The sequence below is a fragment of the Gekko japonicus genome, unplaced genomic scaffold (genome assembly GCF_001447785.1).
Source record: "Gekko japonicus isolate JY-2015 unplaced genomic scaffold, Gekko_japonicus_V1.1 scaffold1982, whole genome shotgun sequence".
NCBI lineage: Eukaryota > Metazoa > Chordata > Lepidosauria > Squamata > Gekkonidae > Gekko > Gekko japonicus.
The window spans coordinates 170767-196033 of NW_015176035.1; the positions used below are offsets into that span (position 1 = coordinate 170767).

Below are 25267 nucleotides of genomic sequence, written 5' to 3' on the forward strand. Positions count from 1 at the left end.
GGAGGGCTCCTAGTGTCCTGGCCCCACTGGTGGACCTCCTGATGGCCCCTGGTATTTCTGGCCACTGTATGACACAGAGTGGTGGACTGGATGGGCCTTTGGCCTGATCCAACATTGGCGTCTCTTATGTTCTTATGTTCTTAGTGTTGGGCTAGTATTTGGGAGACCCAGGTTTGAATACCTGCTCGTGCCTTGGAAGCCCGCTGGGTGACCTTAGGCCAGTCACTCTCAGCCTAACCCGAACTTCACAGGGCTGCTGTGAGGATAAAATGGAGGAGAGGAGAATGACGCCATCCGCTTTGGGTCCTCACTGGAATGAAAGGCGGGGTAGAAATGAATGAACTAAATTAAATCTTCTGGATTTGGTGGGAATGACAACGGCAACAAATTCAGCCCCGTCTCTCTTAGCAACGTGGTCCTTGCGTTCGCTCGCCTGAACTTCCAGCCCAGCTGTGCCGAGGCCTTCTTTGGCACGATCCACGAGCGTCTGGAGGACCACCTGGACTCCTTGGACCCATACCTGCTGGTGGACCTGGTGTGGTCACTGTGTGTGCTGCAGCAGGCGAAGGCCCTCCACCTGCAAAAAGTGCTAGCTCCAGAGTTTCGCACTCGCTTCTTAGGTATAAGCAGGTGATGCACTGTGGGCTGGGGGAGGGGGGACGACAGAGGGAGTGTGTTCCTCGGGTGTGGATGAGGAACTTCAATGACCAGCAGAACACAGTTGACCAACAAAGTTTAATTCTGGGCATAATTCTGGGTGAGACTGTGACGTCCTTGCTTATAGTGGAAACGGTTTTACCTTTAAACACTCTATGTGTATATAAATTTGGTAGTTTTCTGCTGCCACCAGGAATTAAAAATTCCAAATCTCTCTCTTTTGGTAGTATGACCTAGGGTTTGGGCACTTCAGAGGACTATGTGGCCCTGAGGAAGTACTGTACTGATTTCTGGGATAACTTTAAACAGAGCAGAGGTGGATCACTGGCTATTAGCCACAAGGTATAGATAGGGACTCCGGGACAAGTGATGCTCTGTCATCTTGGTGCTTGGGGTGGGGCCAACAGTGGGAGGGCTTCTAATGTCCTGGCCCCACTGATGGACCTCCTGGAGGCACTGGTATTTCTGGCCACTGTGTGACACAGAGTGTTGGACTGGATGGGCCTTTGGCCTGATCCAACATTGTCGTCTCTTATGTTCTTATGTTCTAATGTCCAGTCATCGAGTCCTTTTTTCAAGAAGTTGTTCTAATGTCCAGTCATCGAGTCCTTTTTTCAAGAAGTGCTTTCCCAGATTCATAACATCACTGGATACACTATTCCATTTACTCCAGAGGTTCTTTTCCTCAATCTTTGGCAAGATCTAACTATTCCTTCTATCAAGAGAGAGTTAATTTTAAGTTATAGTGGCAGTGAGGACCTGTATAGTGACAAGATATAAGTCTCACCTTGCTCCAACCATTGAGTTCTGGTTCAATAAAGTTTGGGACCTCTTGATAATGGAAAAAATTACGGATCACATTTGACAAACTTCCCCCCAAACAACCTCGTTTCTCCCAAAAATGGTTCCCATTTCTAGAGTTGGTTGTAAAGATGTCCGACCGTACAAGGAGATCTATCCAAAGTTACTTTTCACGTAATTATCTATTACATCTTTCAGACATCTGTTCTTTGAGTACACTGATCACGCTACAATCCTCATTATCTTTAGTAATTCTAATAAATGAGGAAAGCTCTTCCTATCACTTAAAATTTGTATTATATACAGTTTAACACTTTTAACTCTCCTCTGTTAGAACATGTTTTCATGCATTATGATTTGACTATCATTGGTCCTGGTCACACAGAGGATATGCAACGCAAAAGGGATGGATTGAGGGCGCGTCGAACGGGCGCGATCATACCACAACATCTGGGAAGCGTAGCGCACCCGTCTCCAACCCGTACCGTCGGCCCGAAGAAGCGGATTTAAAAGGCACTGGGGAAAACGTAGTCGCTTCCGGTAAATGCGCGGCACGGCTGGCGTCTGATCGGAGATGTGCCGGTAGCCCGTGGCATCCAGCAGCCGTCCGCAAGACGTGCATGCGCAGTGACGCGGTACTGCCGTGTTGCCTTGCTGGGACCACACTGTTGCCTCCCTGGTGTGATTGGCTGCCGACGGCCTGAGGACAGAGCCGCAGGGGACTGTAAGATCGCTCTCCCACGCTTCTTTTAGCTCCGCCTCTAAAATGCCTCCCTTCCAGTGTGGATTTTCCCGCTCATGTGACTGGGGCCATTACTAAGTATTTTGAATGGTTGTGTAATCTGTTCTTTTTTGTTAATTTAAAAATATTATTTTATTTATTTTATTTATTTCAACTTGCTACCCCGCTCGACCCCCCCAGGGGGTCTCTGAGCGGCTTACAGTTAACCGTTATCCCTTACCTATGGCCACATATATACTGGGGTGGGGACTGTCCTAACAGCACCCAGTGGAGGGACGTTATTCGATCTTCTTCCTTCTGGAACGGCTCGTCGGTTCAGCTTCTTTTCTGGCTTTTTTCTCCTTCTATCCGTGATCTTTCCGGTGGCGGTTTCAGCGGGCCTCTCAGGCGCTTGGCGCGCTTCCAGTGCGGTTCCGGCTCTGTCCATTGAGGCCCCGCCGCGCCTGCGCCTTCCACACTCCCAGCATCTTCCTGGTTCCGCCTTCCACCAACGTCCGGACCCTCGTAGATGTTGCGCCTGAGTCGCCATTTTTCCACCACTCTCCGTCTGCTGCTCGCCGCCTCACCGCTCGTTGTCGCCACTCCACAGACCCCTCGACGGAGGGAGGGTGCCCCCTACCATCTAAGGTAGGTACCCATTGATCTACTCGCACATTTTGATGTTACATCGTGCTTTCGAACCGCTGGGTTAGCGGGAGCTGGGACTGGGGCCAGGTGCTCACTCTGGCCGCGGCGGGAATCGAACAGCTGTAGCAGCTGTTTGTAGATGTTACATGCAGGCATTCAACCACCTGCGCCACCGCTCCCTTAATAAGCTAATGCTAAAAAAAAAATCTGGATTTTTACCGAATTGACATGGGACCCCAGCTTGTACCAGGAGCAGGGGACAGGGGATTACCCGACCCTACGGGGGGGGGGACGGGTCCCTACCACTCCATCGTGCCCTCCTTCAACACTCGAAAGAGACTTCTTTTTGTCTCCAGCCTCAACCTCCCTTTCCACCCTTCCCCAGGGCCTCTCCTGTGTCCTTTAACAAAAGTTTGGAGATGGTTGTTCATTAAGGGGAGGGAGGATTTAATAGCCAAACATTATATTGTTCGGCTAATGCTTCCCTATTACACTGTTATTGCAAATGTTCATATTAAGACTCAACCTCGAGGCAAAATTAATCCCCCCCCCAAAAATAATACTCACGCCTCGCCCGCAAACGGAGAGGCAATCTCTCCTAAAGACGGGATCGTTACATTTATCTGGAAATACCTACAAATGAAGCACTAAATGGATTTAATGAAGTGTCATAAATTTTAAAGTTACTTTTATGGGCGGCAGAATTGCCCCAAATTCGAAGCACTCTTAATGAAGTCGCAAAGAAGCATTACACACTGGTGGGATGACAAGACATTCGAGGCCGTTATGAATCCCTTCAAGGAATATCAGATGGTTTATAGCGGAGCAGGCAAGGACGAGGCAACTGATGTTTTGCCTGTAGGGCTCGGATCCCTTTGTCCTTCTCAGGACCTCTGTGAATTTTGGGTTCACGTGCCTGAAGTCTGCCGTTGAAAAGAACTTTTTGTTGAGCTTGCCTTGTAGTCAAGGGATGTAGGCTTCAGACCGGGGCCTTCTAGCAGCAACCAAGCTTAAGAATGGGATCAGGTGAGGGTTGCCAGCTCCCAGGTTAAACCTAACACCTGATGAGCTGGGATATTATAGCACTGGAAAAAAGTGCAGAAAAGGGCAACTAGAATGATCAAAGGGTTGGGGCACATTCCCTATATTGCGGAAGACTCAGCATGGGTTCTGTAAGGGAAGATCTTGTCTCACTAACCTGTTAATGTTCTTTGAGGGGGTGAACAAACATGTGGACAAGGGGGATCCAATAGATATTGTTTACCTTGACTTCCAGAAAGCTTTTGATAAAGTTCCTCATCAAAGGTTCCTAAGTAAGCTCAAAAATCATGAGATAAAAGGACAAGTCATTGGCCTGACCCAACATTGGCGTCTGTTATGTTGTTATGTTCTCACGCAGCTTAGAGGGAACACTGCCTGTGAGTAAACTGGCTGCTGGCTCACAAAGGGTGCATCTGTAGCATTAGGTGTAGTACCTGGACCTGCTTTGCTGTCTGCTGCAGGAACTGTCGCTTCTGACTCCGCAGGCTTCACCAGTCCCAGGTATTCCTCGATGAGGCGGACCAGCTTGGTGAATGCTTCATCGTAGTTATCTAAACGTGCGGTTGGAGAGGAGGAGGAGAGAATAAAGACGCAGATAACTAAGAGGTGCTGCTGCAAGGTGAGATAACAGGGGACTGCTGTCAAAAGTGGCGGTTTCCGGTCTAATTCTCCGCAAAACTTACTGAGCAAAGTTCAAGTCCGCTGGCACCCTTAAGACCAACAAAGTTTTATTCTGGGTATAAGCAGGGGTCATTTCCTGCGGGAGGGCACAGGAGCGGAGCTCCGGCAGTAAGGAACCCAGGGGGCGGGCACATGAAACAAGCCCCGCTCCCTGCTCCCAGCAGCCCTCAGTCCAGCCACGAGGAGCAAGAAGCAGCCAGGTAAGTTGCAGACCCCCCCCAGCCCACCTTCAGGTACAAGCTCTCCCTCCTCTGTGAGGGCAGATCTGCACGTTCCCCCCCCCAATAGGTAGCAACCCAAAACAGTCCAGTGGCACCTTTAAGACCAAGTTTTATTCAGGCACAAGCTCTCCCTCCTCTGCGAGGACAGATCTGCACGTTTCCCCCTCCCAATAGCGGGCAATCCAAAACAGTCCCGTGGAGCCTAAGCGGTGGGTGTTGCCTTCTGACACACTTCCGGTGATGTCAGGGGGTGTGGCATATGCAAACAAGTTATGCTGATGAGTTATGCTAATGAGCTACTGCACCTCTTTTTCTACGAAATGACCCCTGGGTATAAGCACACGAAAGCTGATACCCAGAACTAAATTTCGTTGGTCTTCAAGGTGCCACCGGACTCAAACTTTGTTCTGCTGCTTCAAATCAACACGGCCGCCCACCTGAATGAAATTCTGAGTGATCCAAAAACTAAAGCCAAGGAACTTCTTTCTTTATTAGGGTCAAGCAAAATGACTCAAACCTGTGGCAAGCTTTCAAGTTCCCAAGATCTCTTAATAAGGCTTAGTACTGTCCTGAAAAACACAAAAGGCTCTACACCTGACAATAGCACTAAAGATAAGATTAGAATTTCAGCAGCCAATCCACATACAAAAGAACCTCTTCAAGAAACAGGAAACCTCCTCAGGAAACAATCCATATACAAAAGAACCTCCTCAGGAAAGCTCCTCCATTAGCATATTCACAGCCTGGGGAACGCCTACAGGATAATGACTCAGCCCTACCCCACCTTCCTGAGTAGAGATAAATTACCTGCCTACCATTACCTGCCTACCTTGACACAGAGAGTACTCCATCTTTCTGTATTATACCACTGAGGACACCAGTCACGGCTACTGGCGAAACATCAGGTCCTACAATGCCAAGAACACGGCCAGACAACCCGGAAAATCTACAGCAACTAAAGTTATGAGACTGTTGCGTCGGCCGTGACGAACAGCACTGTTTCGCTTCAGAAGAAGAGCTCCTTGTGTCATGCCCCCCACCCCGGAAATGGCACCCCCTGTGCCGACTCACCTACGTTGATGACCGCATCGAAGAACCCTGGGTAGCCCTGGTTCACTTTCTTGTACATGTCCACCCTCTGGACAGCTTCCTCGATCTCCGGTCTGCTGAAGAGGCCCATCCTCCGCAGGTGACCCCCGTATTTTTCTTTGTTCATTGGGATCAACAGGATGTAGCGGGGTTCAAAGTAGGAATTCTTTAGGCTTCTCACCCCCTATGAAGCAGAGAGTGCCTGGCTTGTCATTTAGGTCCAACCTCTGTGGGTCTTTGTTGACTAGAGATGTGAAGGCCCGGAAAAAAAATGGGAAAATTCGGGGAACACCCGGTTTTCTCCCATTTTTTTCCTGAAGCCTTTTTAGTTTTTTTCCGAAAAATTGAAAAAATTGAAAAAAGAAAATTTTAAAAATTGATTATGGAACGTTTTATTTTAACATGATGAATAAAATATTTTAGGACAAGGTGTTCAAATATTTTCCAAATCATTTCTGAAAAATATGTATGATATCAGATTGATCTAATTTCTGTGCACTGAGGACAAGCAAGTCCTAGGTTGCAAACTGAACTCTCCAATGCAAGAACAAGATGCATTTCTTCCTTTGGGAGGTGCTATTGTCACAAGAAAAGAAAAAGGTTTCCGTTTTGTTTTTGCATGTGGGTGGGTATTCTGCTTGTAATAATTGTTTGGATGCACTCTATTTTTAATATGCTAGTTGTGATCATTTCATGCCAAGTAAAAATGTCCATAGTCATATTTTATGTTCCTAAAGTAACAGAATGACTTTCAAGCTGGAAAAGGAAAAAGAAGTGCTAATGCAGCATTTTATTTCCAATTTTTCCGAAAATTTCCGTTCCCCCTCGAAAAAAAGGTTTTTTTCCCAAGCTTCAACATTTCCGGAAATTTTACATCTCTATTGTTGACGCGGTTAAACCATGCGAGATGCTCCAAGTTACATCAAAGGACTATGAGCTGCCCAGGAGAAAGGGGTGGGGACTAAGTCCTCCCCCACTAGTATTGCTGTCATGGGTCCTGGCTCTGCTGAGGTTGACGACTCCTCAGATGAGGAAGAGGCCGGGGAGCGACCCAGCCTCCTCTGGAGTCAGCCCAGAAGAGGAACCCTCAACAGCACCTTAGGGACAAGAGGCCCCAGCAGCTGCACAGGAGGTGCAGCCCAAAGGAGAGACTGATCCAGAGCCTGGCCCAGCACCCCGGGTGGAGACACCCTGAGGCCAGAATTCCCACCTAGTTCTCCTGAGTGCCCCAGAGGCAGGGCACACCGGAGGCTGAATACGCAAGAGTGACGGAGGAGTGCCGGGCTGCGGCTCTTGCAAAAGCAATGGGAGAAGCTGTGAGTCTTGGCAGACTGACTCCCAGGGAAGGGAGGACTTGTTCATAAACACTCAGCACGGTAGTAACAGTGCAAGCTCAGATCTGCTCCTGGCTTGTAGCAACCGCTCCTAGTTCCTCGCCCCTGCAACCTTGGACTGATTTCCCGGCTCTCTGACCCTTGGCTCTGTTATTTGACCTGATTCCGGACTGCGTCTCCAGTTTCCAGGGTGTGGTCAGGGGTCCTTACCTGGTGCCCACCAAGTGCTTTTAGAAGGTGGGCGGGGCTTTTGCCCAGCAAGGCTCTCATTGGCCACTGGATATTTGATTGGCTGTGCAGATTTTAAAAAAAACATTTGAGCAGCTGCCTCCATTCAGTTTGGTGCCAGTTTGGTGTAGTGGTTAAAAGCGGCAGACACTAATCTGGGAGGACCGGGTTCAATTCCCCACTCCTCCACATGCAGCGGCTGGTGTGACCTTGGGCCAATCACAAGTTCTCTCAGAGTTCCCTCAGTCCCACCTAACTCACCGCACTCAGCATTCTTACCTCTATTTCCATATGAACACAGGTCGCAAGCCCTTCCCGAGCGATAGAATCAATAGTTTCTCGGCCGAGTCCGTACTGAAAGTCTCTGTATTTAAAAGTGGTAATAAACTTCCCCTGAAATTAAAACCATGAAATATGGTTGTGGTGAAAGGCAAAGGAAACTAACCTGTAAACTGGCACAATCTCGGATCCAGGATCCTGTGTCTCCTTTGTTCCCTGATGCCGACGTTCCATGGCTAAATCTCGTCTAACCGGCAATTATACAATTAACAGAGTTTCAGAGGGTGGGGGAGGTGTTAGCCGGCGACCGGAATGCTCAGCTTGCAAGATTGAAAGCTTAAGAAAAAATCTCTTCGACTCCGAGAAGCCTGTAATGGGCCGTTCCGGCCAGGCGGTGGCAGTGCGGCGCTGCAAGACCTGGAGAAGCTGACGTCATCTAGCCAAGCCGAAGTGAATATGCTGACGGAACACGTCTGACCCGCAGCTGAACAAACCCTCGCCGACTGTGAATGTGTGTGATTTAAAAGATATATGTTGTCTTCCCTTACCCCCATAAATCATAGTTAGTCCCGTGTGAATGAGTAACTGTAAATCGCTCAGAGCCAGCAAGCTCTGCAGGATTGAGCGACTAATAAATTGAAATATCATCATCATCATCATTATAGCAGTGTTGGTCAGAAGTGGAACAGTTAGATTTGAGCTCAGTAGTGGGAGGGCTTCTAATGTCCTGGCCCCACTGGTGGACCTCCTGAGGGCACTGGTATTTCTGGCCACTGTGTGATACAGTGTTGGACTGGATGGGCCTTTGGCCTGATCCAACATTGGCGTCTCTTATGTTCTCTTATGTTCTTATGAAACCAACTAGGTTTGGGGGGCTATAAGCTTTCGAGAGGCTCCCTTCATTAGATACAAGTAGAACAGTAGTTACCCACTCGTATCTGATGAAGGGAGCTTTGCTTTTTAAAAGCTCATGCCCTCAACATCTTGCTGTTCTCTAAGGCACCGCTGGGTCTCAAATCTAGCAGAATGAATACAGTCACTCAGGGGTCATTTCGTAGAAAAAGAGGTGCAGGAGCTCATTAGCATAACTCATTAGTGTAACTTATTTGCATATGCCACACCCCCTGACATCACCGGAAGTGTGTCAGAAGGCGACACCCACCGCTCAGGCTCCACTGGACTGTTTGGGATTGCTAGCTATGGGGGTGGGGGAACGTGCAGATCTGTCCTCGCAGAGGAGGGAGAGCTTGTACTTGAATAAAACTTGATCTTAAAGGCGCCACTGGACTGTTTTGGGCTGGGGGGCTCTGCAACTTACCTGGCTGCTTCTTGCTCTGACTGAGGGTTGCTGGGAGCAGGGGGTGGGGCTTGTTGCATGTGCCCGCCCCCTGGGCTCTCTGCTCCTGTGCGCTCCTGCAGGAAATGACCCCTGCAGTCAGTAATTGAGAGCCCGTGCAGCCCAGCAACTGTGCCGTGAACCGACAGGTTCCCGGTTCGAATTTTACTTGAGCTGCATGCACAATGGATGGCCTCAGTCCATCACCTGCAGTATGGGAACGATAATACTGATCGACTTTACAGGGTTGCTGAGGTATGAGCTAACGGGGTTGGCAACCTCCAGGTGGCAAACAAAATATATGATGAAAAATGACGAAAATTACAAATTATATAAACAACTAGGAGTAAGGCCCGTCGTGAGAAGAAATACAACGAGCTCCAGAAGGAAGCTCCAGGTGAGTGTCCCGACTGTGGCTGGTGGGGTGGCAGAGGGAAGGGGAAAATAGAGGGAGGCGAGCCATGTTTCTTTCCTTCTGCTTAGCTGTAAGGCAGGGCTGTCTCTAGTCATTTTGCTGCCCCAAGTGGGTAGTATGGGAGGACAGCCTCATGGTAACTGGAATGGTTCCCTCCACCCCTGACTTATGTTGATATGGGGTTATGCAGTGGCAGCTAAGGTAGAAAAGCACCTCCTCTTATGCCATGTCTTCTGGGTTCCAAGGGTCTGGAAAGTGGTTCCATGGGCAGGTACAGGGCTGCCAACTCTGTAGATCTGAGGGGCAGAGCCTGGGGAGGGCAGGGTTTGGGGTGCGGAGGGACCTCAGCAGGGTATAATGCCATAGAGTCCACTGCCCAAAGCAGCCATTCTCTCCAGGAGAACTGATCTTGGAGATCTCCAGGTGCAACCCTAGAAGTACAGCCAGGCACGTTCCCCTCAAGCCCAACAGGAAACCCATTCTGACCCTCTTACCATCCGCAACATCTTATCAAACTCCTCCTGGGACACGAAATAGTAATCTAAACGATTTTCTTCTCCAAAATAAGCTGTCCTTGTGGTGTGACAGGGGCTGAAAGGCAAGCCGGGCAGAAACAGAAAAAACAAAAACAAATAAACCTTTTTCGGTTGTTGAAGACCTTGAGGGGGACATGATGGAAGTTCACCGAATGATGAACGGGGGGAAGGGACCGGAAGAGAGAGCGGGCTTCCCCCTTCCAACACTAGAACTTTGGAGGAGGAGGAGAAGGAGGAGGAGGAGGAGGAGGAGGAGGAGATTGGATTTATACCCCGCCCTTCACTCGGAGTCTCAGAGTGGCTCACAAACCCCTTTCCCTTCCCCTCCCAACAACAGACACCCTGTGAGGCGGGTGGGGCTGAGAGAGCTCTGACAGAAACTGCTCTTTTCCAAGAACAGCTCTGACAGAACTGCCCAAGGTCATCCAGCAGCTGTGAGTGGAGGAGTGGGGAATCAAACCCAGTTCTCCCAGATTAGAGTCCGCGCACTTAGCCACGACACCAAACTGGCTCTTTACACCACTACAACAAACCGGAACTTGACGGTCTGTAAGTCTGGGAAGCGTTTGTGTGAAGTGCCATCAAATCACAGTGGAGAAGGCAACCCTGTAAGGTTTTCAAGGCAAGAGACAAACAGAGGTGACTTGCCATCGCCTGCCTCTGCGCAGCGACCCGTATGTTCTCTATGGCGGGAAAAATAGTTACTTTTTTCCCACCATAGAAGACAATGGAGGGGATGGGGCAACCTGTTTGGGGGCCCGTAGAATTGGAACCCCTGGTCCAATGTTCTTAAAACGTGGTTGGTATCTTGGGGAGAGGCTTCAGCAGCTACCCTGCAAGTTTGGAGCCTCTCCCTCAAATCCCCTCCCCTCCAGCCCCCAGAATATACCCTACGTTTTTGCCATTGACTTCAATGGCCCGTAGGATATAATTGGGCCAAATTGCCGCCAAAATTCGGCGACAATTCGGCGGCAAGCCAATTCAGATTAGAGAATCTGAATCAGCCTGCAGCAGCCCAAAAGGGGTCTGAATGGGCCATTTTTGGGGGTGCATTCGGTTCGGATGAACCAAATGCACATCCCTAGTGGTCAGTCTCTCTGCCCTGTTGCTGGCCCTCCAGAGGATCTGGTTGGCCACTGTGTGAGACAGGATGCTGGACTGGATGGACCACTGGTCTGATCCAGCAGGGCTCTTCTGATGTTCTTATGAAGAGCGCGGCCTCTATGCCCTGTTGTTGGCCCTCCAGAGGAACTGCTTGGCCACTGTGTTAGACAGGATGCTGGATTAGGTGGACCACTGGTCTGATCCAGCAGGGCTCTTCTGATGTTCTTATGAAGAGCGCGGCCTCTATGCCCTGTTGTTGGCCCTCCAGAGGAACTGCTTGGCCACTGTGTTAGACAGGATGCTGGATTAGGCCCTCCAGAGGAACTGCTCGGCCACTGAGTGAAATAGGATGCTGGGGTTGATGGACCACTGGTCTGATCCGGCAGGGCTCTTCTGATGTTCCTATGAAGGCATTGGCCTCTCTGCCCTGTTGCTGGCCCTCCAAAGGAACTGGTTGGCCACTGTGTGAGACAGGATGCTGGACTGGATGGACCACTGGGCTGATCCAGCAGGGCTCTTCTGTTGTTCTTATGAAGGCCTTGGCCTCCGTGCCCTGTTGTTGGCCCTCCAGAGGAACTGGTTGGCCACTGGGTGAGATAGGATGCTGGGGTAGATGGACCTCTGGTCTGATCCAGCAGGTTTCTTATGTTCTTATGACTGGGGCACCACCTTATTCTAAACTGTGTCAAATGAAAACCGTGTGGGGCACATGGCCTCTATAAACCTTAAACTTCAAAGAACCAGTTTTCCCAGGGATATTGTATTATTGAAAAAATACATCTTGAGAGGTCATTCCTGGGCGCAGGCCAGATGTTTCGAACATCCCGTTTTACTGCTTACAAAAATAAGCGAATAATCTGAAAGCATGTTACAAGCTCCTTTTAACGGCAAGGTCATGTTTACATTCAAGACGGCGAAGCCTTTTCCATAAATTGCGTTTTTAATGAGTGGCATGCTTGAAATTCGAAAGAACGAATGCTAAAGCTGCAGAAATCTCTCCTGAATAATTAAAACAAAACTTTGCTTTATGGTATCAATTTTCTGCTCCGCTAAGATCCTGTCATTTTCTTTGTATGCATAAAACGTTACGAGGGAATAAAATATAGATTTAAAAAAAAATCAAAACATGGCTCTTGAAAAACTTACAGCGCTTGGAAATTCCCCACCAGCTTTCAATTATTCGGTATTTCCAACTGGGCTTTTCAAATGGGATAATTTATTTAACGGCATTATATTGGATTTTTCTTCCGGCAGGAGTTGTGTGTTATTTTTTTAAAAAAGCACTTGATTTGCGAAAATATATGGCTGATGTCTTTAGCAAGACATCAGCCATATATTTTGCAAATCGAACACTTTTCAGAACCAAAAGGCACAGGTAGGAGGCTTTTTGTTTCATGTCGTCAGATATGAGCTACAAAAAGACTGAACAATATAACCACAGAAATATAAACAATCAGTATTTCAGCTTTTCTACAGTCGAGCACCCCAGTAACAGTTAAACCTGAAATGGCTATGTGAGGTCCTTGCTTATTGGGGAGATGGTTTTACCTTTAAAACACTCTCTGGGTGCGTTCAGATGCGCCATTTAATCTGGTGTCGTGACAGTTCAGCAACGGACTTTATATGCACGGTCACACAGTCAACATCTGCCTCCTGTCCCCAGCTGTTGGTTTCCGGCGCAAACCCCCTTTAACCCAGAGAGGTGTTTTCTCAGCTCTCCCAATTAAAGCCACATTTCCCCCCATGTGATCACTCTTCCGGTGTCAAGCCACTTCCGGTTTAAACCCCCGACCCGCTCGAAAGCTGCCTGAGGCTTCCGCTTTTCGCCCACCCTTTTTTGTTTTTAAAGACTGCCCCGAAAGGCAGAATTTTATTGAAATTTTTCCGTATTTTACACACGAAAGGACAAAATAAACATATAAACATATAAACATACATACATACATACATATATGGGGATTATTGTTCTTCTTAACATTGTTTGAGTGTCGGCGGTGCGCACATAGGTAGAGCTCCGCTACCGTGTTTAGAAAACCAACATTTAAATGGTCATTTGTTTTAGAGTTTAGATGAGTTTGGGATCTCACGGAGGCCATTTTTGGGTCAAACATTTAAAGGGAAGTCTTTTGTTGGAGGGGTTGGATTGATTCGTCCTGGTGGTTCTGCCCATGCGCCATGGTAGTTTCGGGGGGAGGGGCATTCTACGGATGAGTGCCTATACGCCTGTGGAAACTGAGAAAAAATTTAAAAACCCGCTGACACACCCTCCCGCGCGTTGGTACTGTAGACGCTGAAGAGCAACGTGACTGCGTGGTGAGGTGGGATAAGGGAAGTACGTGTGATCGCGATTATCCAGATCAAATATAATCCGATTAGAACCGAAGCAGTTTAACCCTCCCTCAGCACGCCGTCTGACCGCACCCTCTGTGTACCTAAACTTGGTAGATTTCTGCTACCACCAGAAATTAAAAATTCCAAATCTCTCTCTTTTGGTAGAATGACCAAATGTCTGGGCACTTCAGAGGACTATGTGGCTTTGAGGAAGTACTATTCTGATTTCTAGGATAAGTTTAAACAAAAAATGATTTATTTAATAAAGAACAAAATAGGTTTCTGGTTATTTTGAACTGTTGCTGATGAAAGGAACTTGTAAATATAACTGGCAAAGCTTGGTGTCACAAACAGTCTCTCAAACTCCCAAAACTCCACTCTGCCCAACCGGCAGGTATAGCTACTGGAATAAAAGCCCAAAAAATCGGCTTTTATTCGGGCTCAGCGATTCCTTGAATCTGTATTCGGCTTAAATTCGGTTTCTTCCTGGCTTGGTTTATGCCGAATACACACCTCAACTATTATCTTAACTGCCCTGACCAAGATAGCCCAGGCTAGCCTGATCACATCTCAGAAGCTAAGCAGGGTCAGCTCAGGTTAGTACTCGGAGGGAAGATCACCAAGGAAGTTCAGGTTTGATGTGCAGAGGCAGGCAATGGCTAGCCCAATCTTGTCATATCTCAGAAACTAAGCAGGATTGGCCATGGTTACTATTTGGATGGGAGACCACCAAGGAAGTCCAGTGTTGCTGTGCAGAGGCAGGCAATGGCTAGCCCAGTCTCATCAGATCTCAGAAGCTAAGCAGGGTTGGTCCTGGTTAGTACTTGGATGGGAGAACACCAAGGAGTCCAGGGTCACGATGCAGAGGTAGGCAGTGGCAAACTACCTCTGAACATTTCTTGCCTTGGAAACCTATAGGGTCACTATAAGTCAGCTACAACTTGATGGCACTTTCCAGCATCAAACTGAGGGGAGAAAACCCCTAGAATTGGCAGAACCCATACATTGCCTTCCATACAGTTTCATCTTACAACAACCTGCCCAATCACTCTTCCAACAACCCATCCAATTAAACATACCTGTATCTGAAATAGTTGTTGAACTTCCTGCAGAGCCTGTGGCAAAGTTCCCGCTTCCAGCAGGCCAGTGGACCGGTCAGCACCAGCATGGGGTAAGGAGCGTCAAGGCTTGGCAAAGTGCTGTATGGAGGAGAGAAGTTTTGTTAGGTTTTTCACAGGGACCTCAGGGGCACTAGACAAGACACATGTAGGCACAAGTCATATGAACATCAGAAGAGCCCTGCTGGATTGACCATGGTCCATCTAGTCCAGCACCCTGTCTCACATTGTGGACAAGCAGTTCCTCTGGAGCTCCAGCAACAGGGCACAGAGGCCAAGGCCTTCATAAGAACATCAAAAGAGCCCTGTTAGATCAGACCAGTGAGGCTCCATCTAGTCCAGCACCCTGTCTCACACAATGGCCAACCAGTTCCTCTGGAGGTCCAACAACAGAACAGCCCTGTTGGATCAGACCAGTGGACCATCTAGTCCAGCATCCTGTCTCACACAATGGCCAACCAGTTCCCCTGGAGGGCCAACAACAGAACATAGAGGCAGAGGCCTTCATAAGAACATCAGAAGAGCCCTGCTGCATCAGACCAGTGAGGGTCCATCCAGTCCAGCACCCTGTCTCACACAGTCACTATGGAGGGCCAACAACAGGGCAGAGAGGCCGAGGCCTTCATAAGAACATCAGAAGAGCCCTGCTGGATCAGACCAGGGGTCCCTCTAGTCCAGCATCCTAAGAACACCAGAAGAGCCCTGCTAGACCAGACCAGGGATCCCTCTAGTCCAGCATCCTAAGAACACCAGAAGAGCCCTGCTAGACCAGACCAGGGATCCCTCTAGTCCTGCATCCTGTCTCACACAGTGGCCAGCGAATTCCTCCGGAGGGCCAACAACAGGGCACAGAGGCCGAGGCCTTCATAAGAACATCAGAAGAGCCCTGCTGGATCAGACCAGTGGTACCTCTAGTCCGGGCATCTGGTTTCACACAGAGGCCAACCAATTCATCTGGACTGGAGGGCCAACAGCGGGACACAGAGGCTGACCTGGTATTTTTGGCCACTGTGACAAGAGTGTTGGACTAGATGGGCCACTGGCCTGATCCAGCATTGGCTACTTATGTTCTTAAGAAGGAGGAGGAGGAGGAGGTAAAGAGCCACAGATGCCTAGTAAACTGTCGTGCCTTCAGGCACTTATAGATGGAGGCACTAGTAGAAGCCAGCCACCCTTGATGGGATGCCTGGGATCTCGGGCAAGATACTGGCATCGCAGAGGCACCGGGTCAGATTCAACATTGGCAAGACAGAGAGACAGAGAGAGAAACTGTCCGGTAAATCCCAACGTCGTCCTATTTATTTTCAAAAGGGGGAAACGAGGAAGATGAGTTGAAAAGAAGCCGAAAAACTCTGGTTGGGAGAGTTAAATCCTTTCAAGACTCTGTGTATGGGGGTGGGGGGGGACACCTTCTGAGGCTGGGGTTGCCAGCTCTGGTTTGGGGGATTCCTGGAGATCCGAGGGTGGATCATTGCGGAAGATGGAGTTTGGGACGGAGAAGGAGCCCAGCAGGATATAAAGCCACAGACTCTGCGCCCTTCCAAGCAGCAATTTTCTCCAGGGGGAACTGATCTCTGTAGTCCAGAGATCAGCAGTCCAGGCCCCACCTGGAGGTTACACAAAACTAGCAAAACAACTGTGTGCTACATTTCCTGCAACGTATTCATAAAGGAGACATCATTTAAAGTGTGAGATATCGATTAAAAAGGTAAAGGGTTCCCTTGCTCGAAAGCCAGTCGAGTCCGACACTAGGGTTGCGGTGCTCATCTCCGTTTCAAAGCCGAAGAGCCAGCGCTGTCTGAAGACGTTTCCGTGGTCATGTGGCCGGCATGACTAAACACCAAGGCGCACGGAACGCTGTTACCTTCCCACCGAATGAAGTCATGAAGTCAATATGCCCGTACAATCCATCATAGGAAAATACAGAGGCCAAAGAGTCAATATACAGAATTATATATAGAATCTCCAACACTTTTCCCAGGTAACTTTTCAGTGTTTCAGACCTGTGGTCCTTCCTCAGGAACAAAGAACCACTGCTGAGAAATCCCTTTTCAGTTGCTTACGAGCAGTGTTCCCTCTAAACTGAGTGAGTGCGAGCTAGACTCACAGGTTTTTAGCCTCCGGCTCACACATTTTTGTCTTAGCCCAGGAAGGAGGGCTCCAGAGCAGACTAATTTATGCCGCAGCCAAATGGCTCGCTCACAACTGCCAATGGCAGTAGCTCACAAAGTAGAATTTTTGCTCACAAGACTCCACAGCTTAGGGGGAGCATTGCTTACAAGGTAATGTTTTCCTGTTATTCCAATGTTGGGCAAGGTCTCCCTAGCTCTCACCAGCACCCTAATAGGTCACTACAAAGTTACAGGACCAAAACATGCCTCCTCTGTGCCTCCTGGAGGTTGGCGATCCTACTTCCCTTTGATTGGTGTAGGGGTTAGGTGTGCGGACTCTAATCTGGGAGAACCGGGTTTGATTCCCCACTCCTCCACTTGCACCTGCTGATGTGACCTTGGGTCAGTCACAAGCTCTGGCACCGCTGTCCTTGAAAAAGAGCAGTTTGTGTCAGAGTTCTCTCAGCCCCACCCACCTCACAGGGTGTCTGTTGTGGGGAGGGGAAGGGAAAGGAGTTTGTCAGCCGCTCTGAGACTCCAAGTGAAGGGCGGGGTATATATCCAATCTCTTCTTCTTCTTCTTCTTCTTCTTGTTGCTTAGAGACAGAATTTTGCTCATGTTGAGTTTTGTGAGCTGGTGAGTTTCGTAGCGTTGTCACCTCTGAGTCGGGAAATCCCTGGAGATTTTGGGGGGAGGGCAGGTTTAGGGAGTGGAGGGACTTCAGTGGGGTACAGTGCCCTAGGGTTCACCCTCCAAAGCAGCCATTTTCTCCAGGAGGAACTGATCTCTGTAGCCCGGAGATCAGTTGAAATTCCAGGAGATCTCCAGGTCCCACCTGGAGTCTGGCAACCTTAGCTAAGGCTTGGTTCAAACACAGTGTTGTTACTTTCTACAGAAAGTGGCCGAGAGGCCACGTGAGAAGAAGAGGAAGAAGAAGAGGAGGAGGAGAAGGAAGGGGAGGAGGAGAAGAAGAAGAGGAGGAGGAGGAGAAGATTGGATTTTTACCCCACCCTTCACTACCCAAAGGTGTCTCAGAGCGGCTTACAAGTTCCTTTTCCCTTCCCCTCCCCACAACAGACACCCTGTGAGGCAGGCGGGGCTGAGAGAGCTCTGACAGAAACTGCTCTTTTTCAAGAACAGCTATCAGAACTACGGCTTGCCCAAGGTCAACCAGAACAGGTGCTAGTGGAGGAGTGGGGAATCAAACCCGGTTCTCCCAGATTAGAGTCCGTGCACTTAACCACTACACCAAACAAGAAATTGGCTTACAAACTCCTTTCTCTTCCCCTCCCCACAACAGACACCCTTTGAGGCAGGTGTGGCTGAGAGAGGTCTCCCGAGAACTTCCCTTGAGAGAGCAACTCTGACAGAACTATGGCTTGCCCAAGGTCATCCAACAGCTGCAAGTGGAGGAGTGGGGAGTCAAACCCGGTTCTCCTAGATTAGAGTCCGCGCACTTCACCACGACACCAAACTGGCTCTGGAACTGCAAAGTTCCACAATGGTGCGGTTTTTGCCTCACCAGCGTCATGTTTAAAGCGAGACGAGAAAGGAGTTTAAAGCATGAAGAGAAAGGACTTTAAAGCATGTTTAAAGCATGAAGAGGAAGGAGTTGCAGGAGAGGTTGTTCTGCTAAGCCAGGCGAGCACCCCTCCTTCTCGTCTCCCCAAACCAGACTGCAGGGAGAGAGTTAAGAAGAGCCCAAGGAAGCCGCCGTGCCAGGCGTTCCTCCCCCTCTGGAGGGCTCTTAATCGTCGGCGGCTATCGAAAGATTTTTTTTTGCAACTCTCATTCACGGTGTGAACGGCCATCTGCTCCGACAGATTGCTCCGAAGAGATGGAGCGGCGAGCAATCTGTCTCGGAGCTACGAGGGGAGCAGCTAACTTCATTTCATAATCGGCTCAGCCGGGCAAGATCTGCCTAATTCCCGTCCTGACATCCACGGTGGGCCTACCCCGCCAGCTTTTGTCGTCGGGCAAGAGCCCACTTGGAAAAGATGGAGGAGACGGTCCCCGTGCTGGGCAAACAGCTTTACTCTAGTGCCACCTACAGGGTTGAAGGAGAACAGCGAAAGAGCGGGTACCTGTCGTAGATCCGCTGCGGCTGCATCATGCTGTACATGACGTGGGTCATGTGATCCTGGGCTGCCACCACTTCTGGGGGAGGGTCGTACTTGTTCACAGCCGCAACCTGTGCCCGGTAATTACGGGGAAAGGGATTAATCCAGTGCGCTAAAGCCCTCTGAACAAGGCCGGCCTGGGTTCATGGTTAGAATCCCCTCCTAATTAACATTTATTGTTGCTTCCAGAAATCAATTAAAACCAGTTACTGTCGTGGAGGAGAGGACCGCTTCTGGCTGTTTGCCCCTGATGCTGAACGGAGTCACCGTGTTAGGAGACCTCCGGATGTCAGTCATTGGGTAGGAGAGCTCAATTCGAGTCCAGTAGCAACTTAGAGACAAGCCAGATTTTCAGGATAGACTTTCGCAGGGGTCATTTCGTAGAAAAAGAGGCGCGGGAGCTCATTGGCACAACTCATTAGCATAACTTATTTGCATGTGCCACACCCCCTGACGTCACCGGAAGTGTGTCAGAAGGCAACGCCCACCACTCAGGCTCCACTGGACTGTTTTGGATGGCTAGCTACTGGGGGGGGGGGAATGTGCAGATCTGTCCTCGCAGAGGAGGGAGAGCTTGTACCTGAATAAAACTTGGTCTTAAAGGTGCCACTGGACTGTTTTGGACAGGGGGCCGGGGGGGGCTCTGCAACTTACCTGGCTGCTTCTTGCTCTGACTGAGGGCTGCTGGGAGCAGGGGGCGGGGCTTGTTGCATGTGCCCACCAGTGTTCCCTCTAAGCTGTGGAGTCTTGTGAGCAAAAATTCTACTTTGTGACCTACTGGCATTCAAGTTGTGAGTGAGCAATTTGGCTACTGCATCAATTAGTTTGCTCTGGAGCCCTCCTTCCTGAGCTAAGACAAAAATCTGTGAGCCGGAGGCTAAAAAACTGTGAGCCAGCTCACACTAACTCAGTTTAGAGGGAACACTGGTGCCCGCCCCCTGGGCTCTTTACCGCCGGAGCTCTGCTCCTGTGCGCTCCCGCAGGAAATGACCCCTGGAACGAGAGCCAACTCTCTCTGACAAAGGGAGCTTTGACACTCAAAAGTTTATACTCTGGCCCTGACCGGGATAGCCCAGGCAAGTCCTTGGATGGGAGACCTCCTTGGAATACCAGCAGTTGGGAGGCGGGGGCAGGCTTCATTCAGCCGCCTCTCTGAATATCCTCCAGCCCCCCAGTAAGGGTCAGCCACCAGAGGTCATCATGACTTCCAGGTGCACACACACTCACATGCACACACACATACACACAAACTCAAAAATACCAAAAAAAAGTTTATACTCTGAAATTCTTGTCGGCCTCCTGGAGCATGTGCCAAATCTGGTGTGGTGGTTAAGAGCGCGGACTTTAATCTGAGAGAACCAGGTGTGAATCCCTACCCCTCCACATGCAGCTGCTGGTATGACACTCGCAGGGCTCTTTTTGTAGCAGGGACTCCTTTGCGTATTAGGCGACACACCCCTAATGTAGCCAATCCTCCAAGAGCTGACAGAGCTCTTCTTACAGGGGGCTACTGGGAATCATCATATCTCAATCTTTGGGCACCCCCTGGAGAGTTGGAGGCCACTCTGATTTGGTGTAATTTGGATTCCTCTGGCCTCCCTTTGCCTTTCTTCAGGTGCGCTGAGTGGGGATTCGCACGCACACCCCTAGTGATTGCTCACGTCACTTGCACAGGCCCTGCCTGCCCCCCCCTTCATTTATACTGCAGAAATCCTCAGGTTTGGACTGAGTCCAGTAAGTTGGGTGACTGGCACAGAGGTTGTTGGGGGGAAGTTGAGATTGCTCTGGTTCTGCAGCTGGGCATGGCTGCCATTAGCAAACATGCTCCCCTATGTAGGCCGCTGCCACTGCAGAGGGGAGAGATTGTTTTGCTTTTGGGGTTTTTTGGGCACTGGCACATTGGCACACTTGTGGTGGACTGGTTCTGCTGCTGGGCCTGGCTGGCTGGCATTGGCATTGGCGATGCACATACATGCTCCCTCAGCCTGTGTGCTGCCGCTCCAGTGCAGTCTGGAGAGATTCTCTGGTTTGACCTAGTTCTGGTTTTGGGGCACTGACTGGCATGGCAACCTGGCTGGCCTGGCACAGGTGGCAGATTGCTCTGGTTCTTCTGCTGCTGGGCCTGGCTGGCTGGCATGCACTTGCTCCCTCAGTCTGTAGTGGCTGCTGCTGCTGTCTGGAGAGATTCTCTGGTTTGACCTAGTTCTGGTTTTGGGGCACTGACTGGCAATTGGCAACCTGGCTGGCCTGGCACAGGTGGCAGATTGCTCTGGTTCTTCTGCTGCTGGGGCCTGGCTGGCATGCACTTGCTCCCTGTAGTGGGCTAGTGGCTGCTGCTGCTGTCTTGAAAGATTCTCTGGTTTGACCTAGTTCTGGTTTTGGGGCACTGACTGGCAATTGGCAACCTGGCTGGCCTGGCACAGGTGGCAGATTGCTCTGGTTGTTTCTTCTGCTGGGCCTGTCTGGCACAATGCACATGCTAGTGCTGCTGCTACTGTAGAGAGATTCTTTGGTTTGAGCTAAGTTGTAGTTTTGGGGTTTTGGGCACCCAGTTTGGTAGCGCAGGTGGGGGGGCACTTGTATGGTTCTGCTGCAGTGTGGCTGGCTGGTCTGGCAATGTACAGTTTGAAATTGCAACACGCAGCACACTCCCCCAAACAGTTTGCCCCCATCCCTCCATTGTTCTCTATGGTGGGAAAAAAATTACATTTTTTCCCACCATAGAGAACAATGGAGGGATGGGGGCAAACTGTTTGGGGGAGTGTGCTGCGTGTTGCAATTTCAAACTGTACATTGCCAGACCAGCCAGCCACACTGCAGCAGAACCATACAAGTGCCCCCCCACCTGCGCTACCAAACTGGGTGCCCAAAACCCCAAAACTACAACTTAGCTCAAACCAAAGAATCTCTCTACAGTAGCAGCAGCACTAGCATGTGCATTGTGCCAGACAGGCCCAGCAGAAGAAACAACCAGAGCAATCTGCCACCTGTGCCAGGCCAGCCAGGTTGCCAATTGCCAGTCAGTGCCCCAAAACCAGAACTAGGTCAAACCAGAGAATCTCTCCAGACAGCAGCAGCAGCCACTACAGACTGAGGGAGCAAGTGCATGCCAGCCAGCCAGGCCCAGCAGCAGAAGAACCAGAGCAATCTGCCACCTGTGCCAGGCCAGCCAGGTTGCCAATTGCCAGTCAGTGCCCCAAAACCAGAACTAGGTCAAACCAGAGAATCTCTCCAGACAGCAGCAGCAGCCACTACAGACTGAGGGAGCAAGTGCATGCCAGCCAGCCAGGCCCAGCAGCAGAAGAACCAGAGCAATCTGCCACCTGTGCCAGGCCAGCCAGGTTGCCATGCCAGTCAGTGCCCCAAAACCAGAACTAGGTCAAACCAGAGAATCTCTCCAGACTGCACTGGAGCGGCAGCACACAGGCTGAGGGAGCATGTATGTGCATCGCCAATGCCAATGCCAGCCAGCCAGGCCCAGCAGCAGAACCAGTCCACCACAAGTGCCCCTATTCGTAGGTAGGTACTTGGTAACCCTAATTACAGACGCCATCTGGAAATTATCAGATTAGGAATGACTGATCTGCTGGTTTTAATCTGTATTTTTGTATGTTTTTAACCTGTTGTAAATCGTCCAGAGCCCCTGTGTACTCAGGGACTGGGTGATTCAGAAGTCCAATAATTAACAACAACAACAATAATAATGAACTTGACGACACCACTAAAATGGGACACTTGCTGTAATGATTTCATGTTTTGGTGTGTGTGCTCCTTTAAATGTTGTTTGACTGCAGTAATGTAAGAGTGATAGAGGGAGTTAAGTGTGATTTAATTGGCTGATGACTGAGAGTGTGGGAGGAGGGGGGTCTGAGAGGAATCTGTGTGTGTGTCTATGAAGGATTCCAAGTGTGAAGTTTGAAAAGTGAACATAGTCTGTGTGACTATGGAATTTTGAGTCTTTTTCTGAGTGATTAAGACCAACAATTCAGTCTGTGTGACTAAGAGAGTTGATTCAATTCTGAGTGAATAAAACAAAGAGACTAGCCTGTGTGGCTATATATATATATATATGTCCATCAACCCTTACTGCAAGGAGAGGGGAAGCCCATCTCTTTTCTCACTGTCCTGTCTAGCGTGAGCTGCAGCTGAGGCAAACGCTTTCCAGGTGTGAGTCAACACACAGCCACTGAAGAGAGCTTAAATCATCTTTATTTAACTTCACATGCATTCAGTAGATCATTTACTCACAATCGAGCTGATAGCTGGATAGAGCGTTACATCTTTCTGATCTAGGTCAATCCTATGGCCGTGGTGAGAAAAGAGATGGGCTTCCCCTCTCCTTGCAGTAATGGTTGATGGACAAAGAAACGGAAAAGAACAATAAAACTCCTATCTTTGCGCCTCTGAGCTCAGGAAATCACTCTTAATGAGCCAGTCAGAGGGAAGCTTCTGGGACCCCTAACTGTGGACTCCAATTCCCAGGTGCAACTACTCTTAAAGGTACATTAACGCTGGCTGGGGGCAGCACTATATATGAGAGAGAAAGAGATTATACTGAGTGTATAAGCCTGTCAGAGTGGAGTTTGGAGTTTGAGAGACTGTTTGTAGCACCAAGCTTTGCCAGTTATATTTAGGAGAAGGAGAAGAAGCAAAGAGATTGGATTTATACCCCGCCCTTCACTACCCAAGGGAGTCTCAGAGCAACTTACAAACTCCTTTCCCTTCCCCTCCCCACAACAGACACCCTGTGAGGCGGGTGGGGCTGAGAGAGCTCAGACAGAAACTGCTCTTTTTTCAAGAACAGCTCTTATCAGAACTACGGCTTGCCCAAGGTCATCCAGCCAGGCGCAAGTGGAGGAGTGGGGAATCAAACCCTGTTCTCCCAGATTAGAGTCTGCGCACTTAACCATGACACCAAGCAAGTTCCTTTTTTCAGTAACGGTTCAAAATAACCAGAAACCTATTTTGTCCTTTATTAAATAAATCAATTTTCATTTAAACTCATCCCAGAAATCAGTACAGTACTTCCTCAGAGCCACATAGTCCTCTGAAGTGCCCAGACCCTAGGTCATCCTACCAAAAGAGAAAGATTTGGAATTTTTAATTCCTGGGGGCAGCAGAAATCTACCAAGTTTATATACACATAGAGTGTTTTGAAGGTAAAACCTTCTCCCCAATAAGCAGCATGCCACACTTGCCTTTTCCTCCACGGTGATTTTCTTGTGATCCAGCTCCGTAAGCCGGAGAAGCATGAAAATGACCAAGAACCAATAATCAGGCTGTTGCTGACAAAAGGAGAATAAAATTCATTTCAGTCTCAATTGGAGGAAGAATATTGAAATGCAGCTCAGAATGAAAACCTGAGAGACCGTTTTGTCATACTTTGTCACAGGGTATTAGGAAAGCAGAAGACAGGCGCCAGAAATTAGGAGAACGATCCATGCGAATTCGTGGCTGGCCGTCTTCCTCTTCTTCCAAATGGGAGAAGGGAGAGAGCCGGAAAGAGAGAGGAGGCGAAGCGGCAGAGAAAATCTTCAGGGAAATAAAAGTTCTCTCCACATCATCCAGACCCCTTCTCTACTTTGCATCCCATTACAGCAAACGTCCCTACTTCTAAGTTCTTGATGGCTTCCCTAACTTTCTTCCCTTCTGTCCGTGGCCTTCACTTCACCACAGCCACCAGTGACAGCCACTCAACAATGTCTCTGAGCCACCCCCAATTGAATCATCCTGCAGTAAATGACCCCACAGGTCCTATGGGGAATCGTGGGTTTACTTACCTGCGTCTCAAGGTGCTAGTCCTCAATGGGGAGTTCACCTCTCCGGCTCCTCCCACTCACTTCCTTGCAGAATTTGGATTTATGCTTTGCTACCCCCTGCAGGCCACTAGAGGCACTGCGGCCTGATGGCCTAGAGCAGGGGTGTCGAACTCATTGGTTATTAGGGCCTGATCTGACATAAATGACACCTTGTCGGGCCGGGCCATGTGTGTCATAAAACGTAATGCCAGGGAGTGGAGGTATCTCTCCTTTATTATAAAGGAGTTTTGGGTGCCAGAATTCTAAAATGCGCCCCGTTAGTGTATGGGCGGAAAATATGCCACTCAGAAGACCTGCCTCCAATGACTGGCTCCCTCAGACAACCTGCCCTGCCATTGGCTGGGTGGCTGGGAGGGGAGGGAGCCAGTCATCGGAGCCAGCATTTTCTGAGCGGCCATCTTCCCCACATAGACTAAGGGCCGCTTTCAGCCCAGCGGCGAACGGAGCCGATAGGCTCCGTCCGCCCGCTTCCCTACCTCCAGCACCCATCCTGCCTGGCGAACGGGCCCTGCACGGCCCGTCCGCCGCCTCCCTCCCCTCCTGGAGGGGAGCCTCCGTCGCCGGTTCCCCCCACCCCCCGCCCCCAGTCCAGGCCGGCGCCGGAGGCCTGGAGCCTCCGTCGCCGGTTCCCCCCACCCCCCCAGTCCAGGCCGGCCCCGGAGGCCTGGATCCTCCG

The 25267-nt window shown here is 49.7% G+C and overlaps 1 protein-coding gene across 2 annotated transcripts in view; it reads right to left on the reverse strand.

The window, feature by feature from the left end:
• The window catches only part of LRGUK (leucine-rich repeats and guanylate kinase domain containing), a 101955-nt gene that overhangs the window by 34928 nt on the left and 41760 nt on the right, over positions 1–25267 (reverse strand). For both annotated transcript variants that reach the window (XM_015426628.1, XM_015426629.1), the window contains exons 9-15: positions 23971–24057; positions 18737–18843; positions 14502–14621; positions 9946–10042; positions 7701–7814; positions 5842–6043; positions 4303–4419 (exon numbers count right to left, since the gene is read on the reverse strand). In XM_015426628.1, the coding sequence (XP_015282114.1) occupies positions 4303–4419; positions 5842–6043; positions 7701–7814; positions 9946–10042; positions 14502–14621; positions 18737–18843; positions 23971–24057 (844 nt within the window). The remainder of the gene's footprint in view (positions 1–4302; positions 4420–5841; positions 6044–7700; positions 7815–9945; positions 10043–14501; positions 14622–18736; positions 18844–23970; positions 24058–25267) is intronic.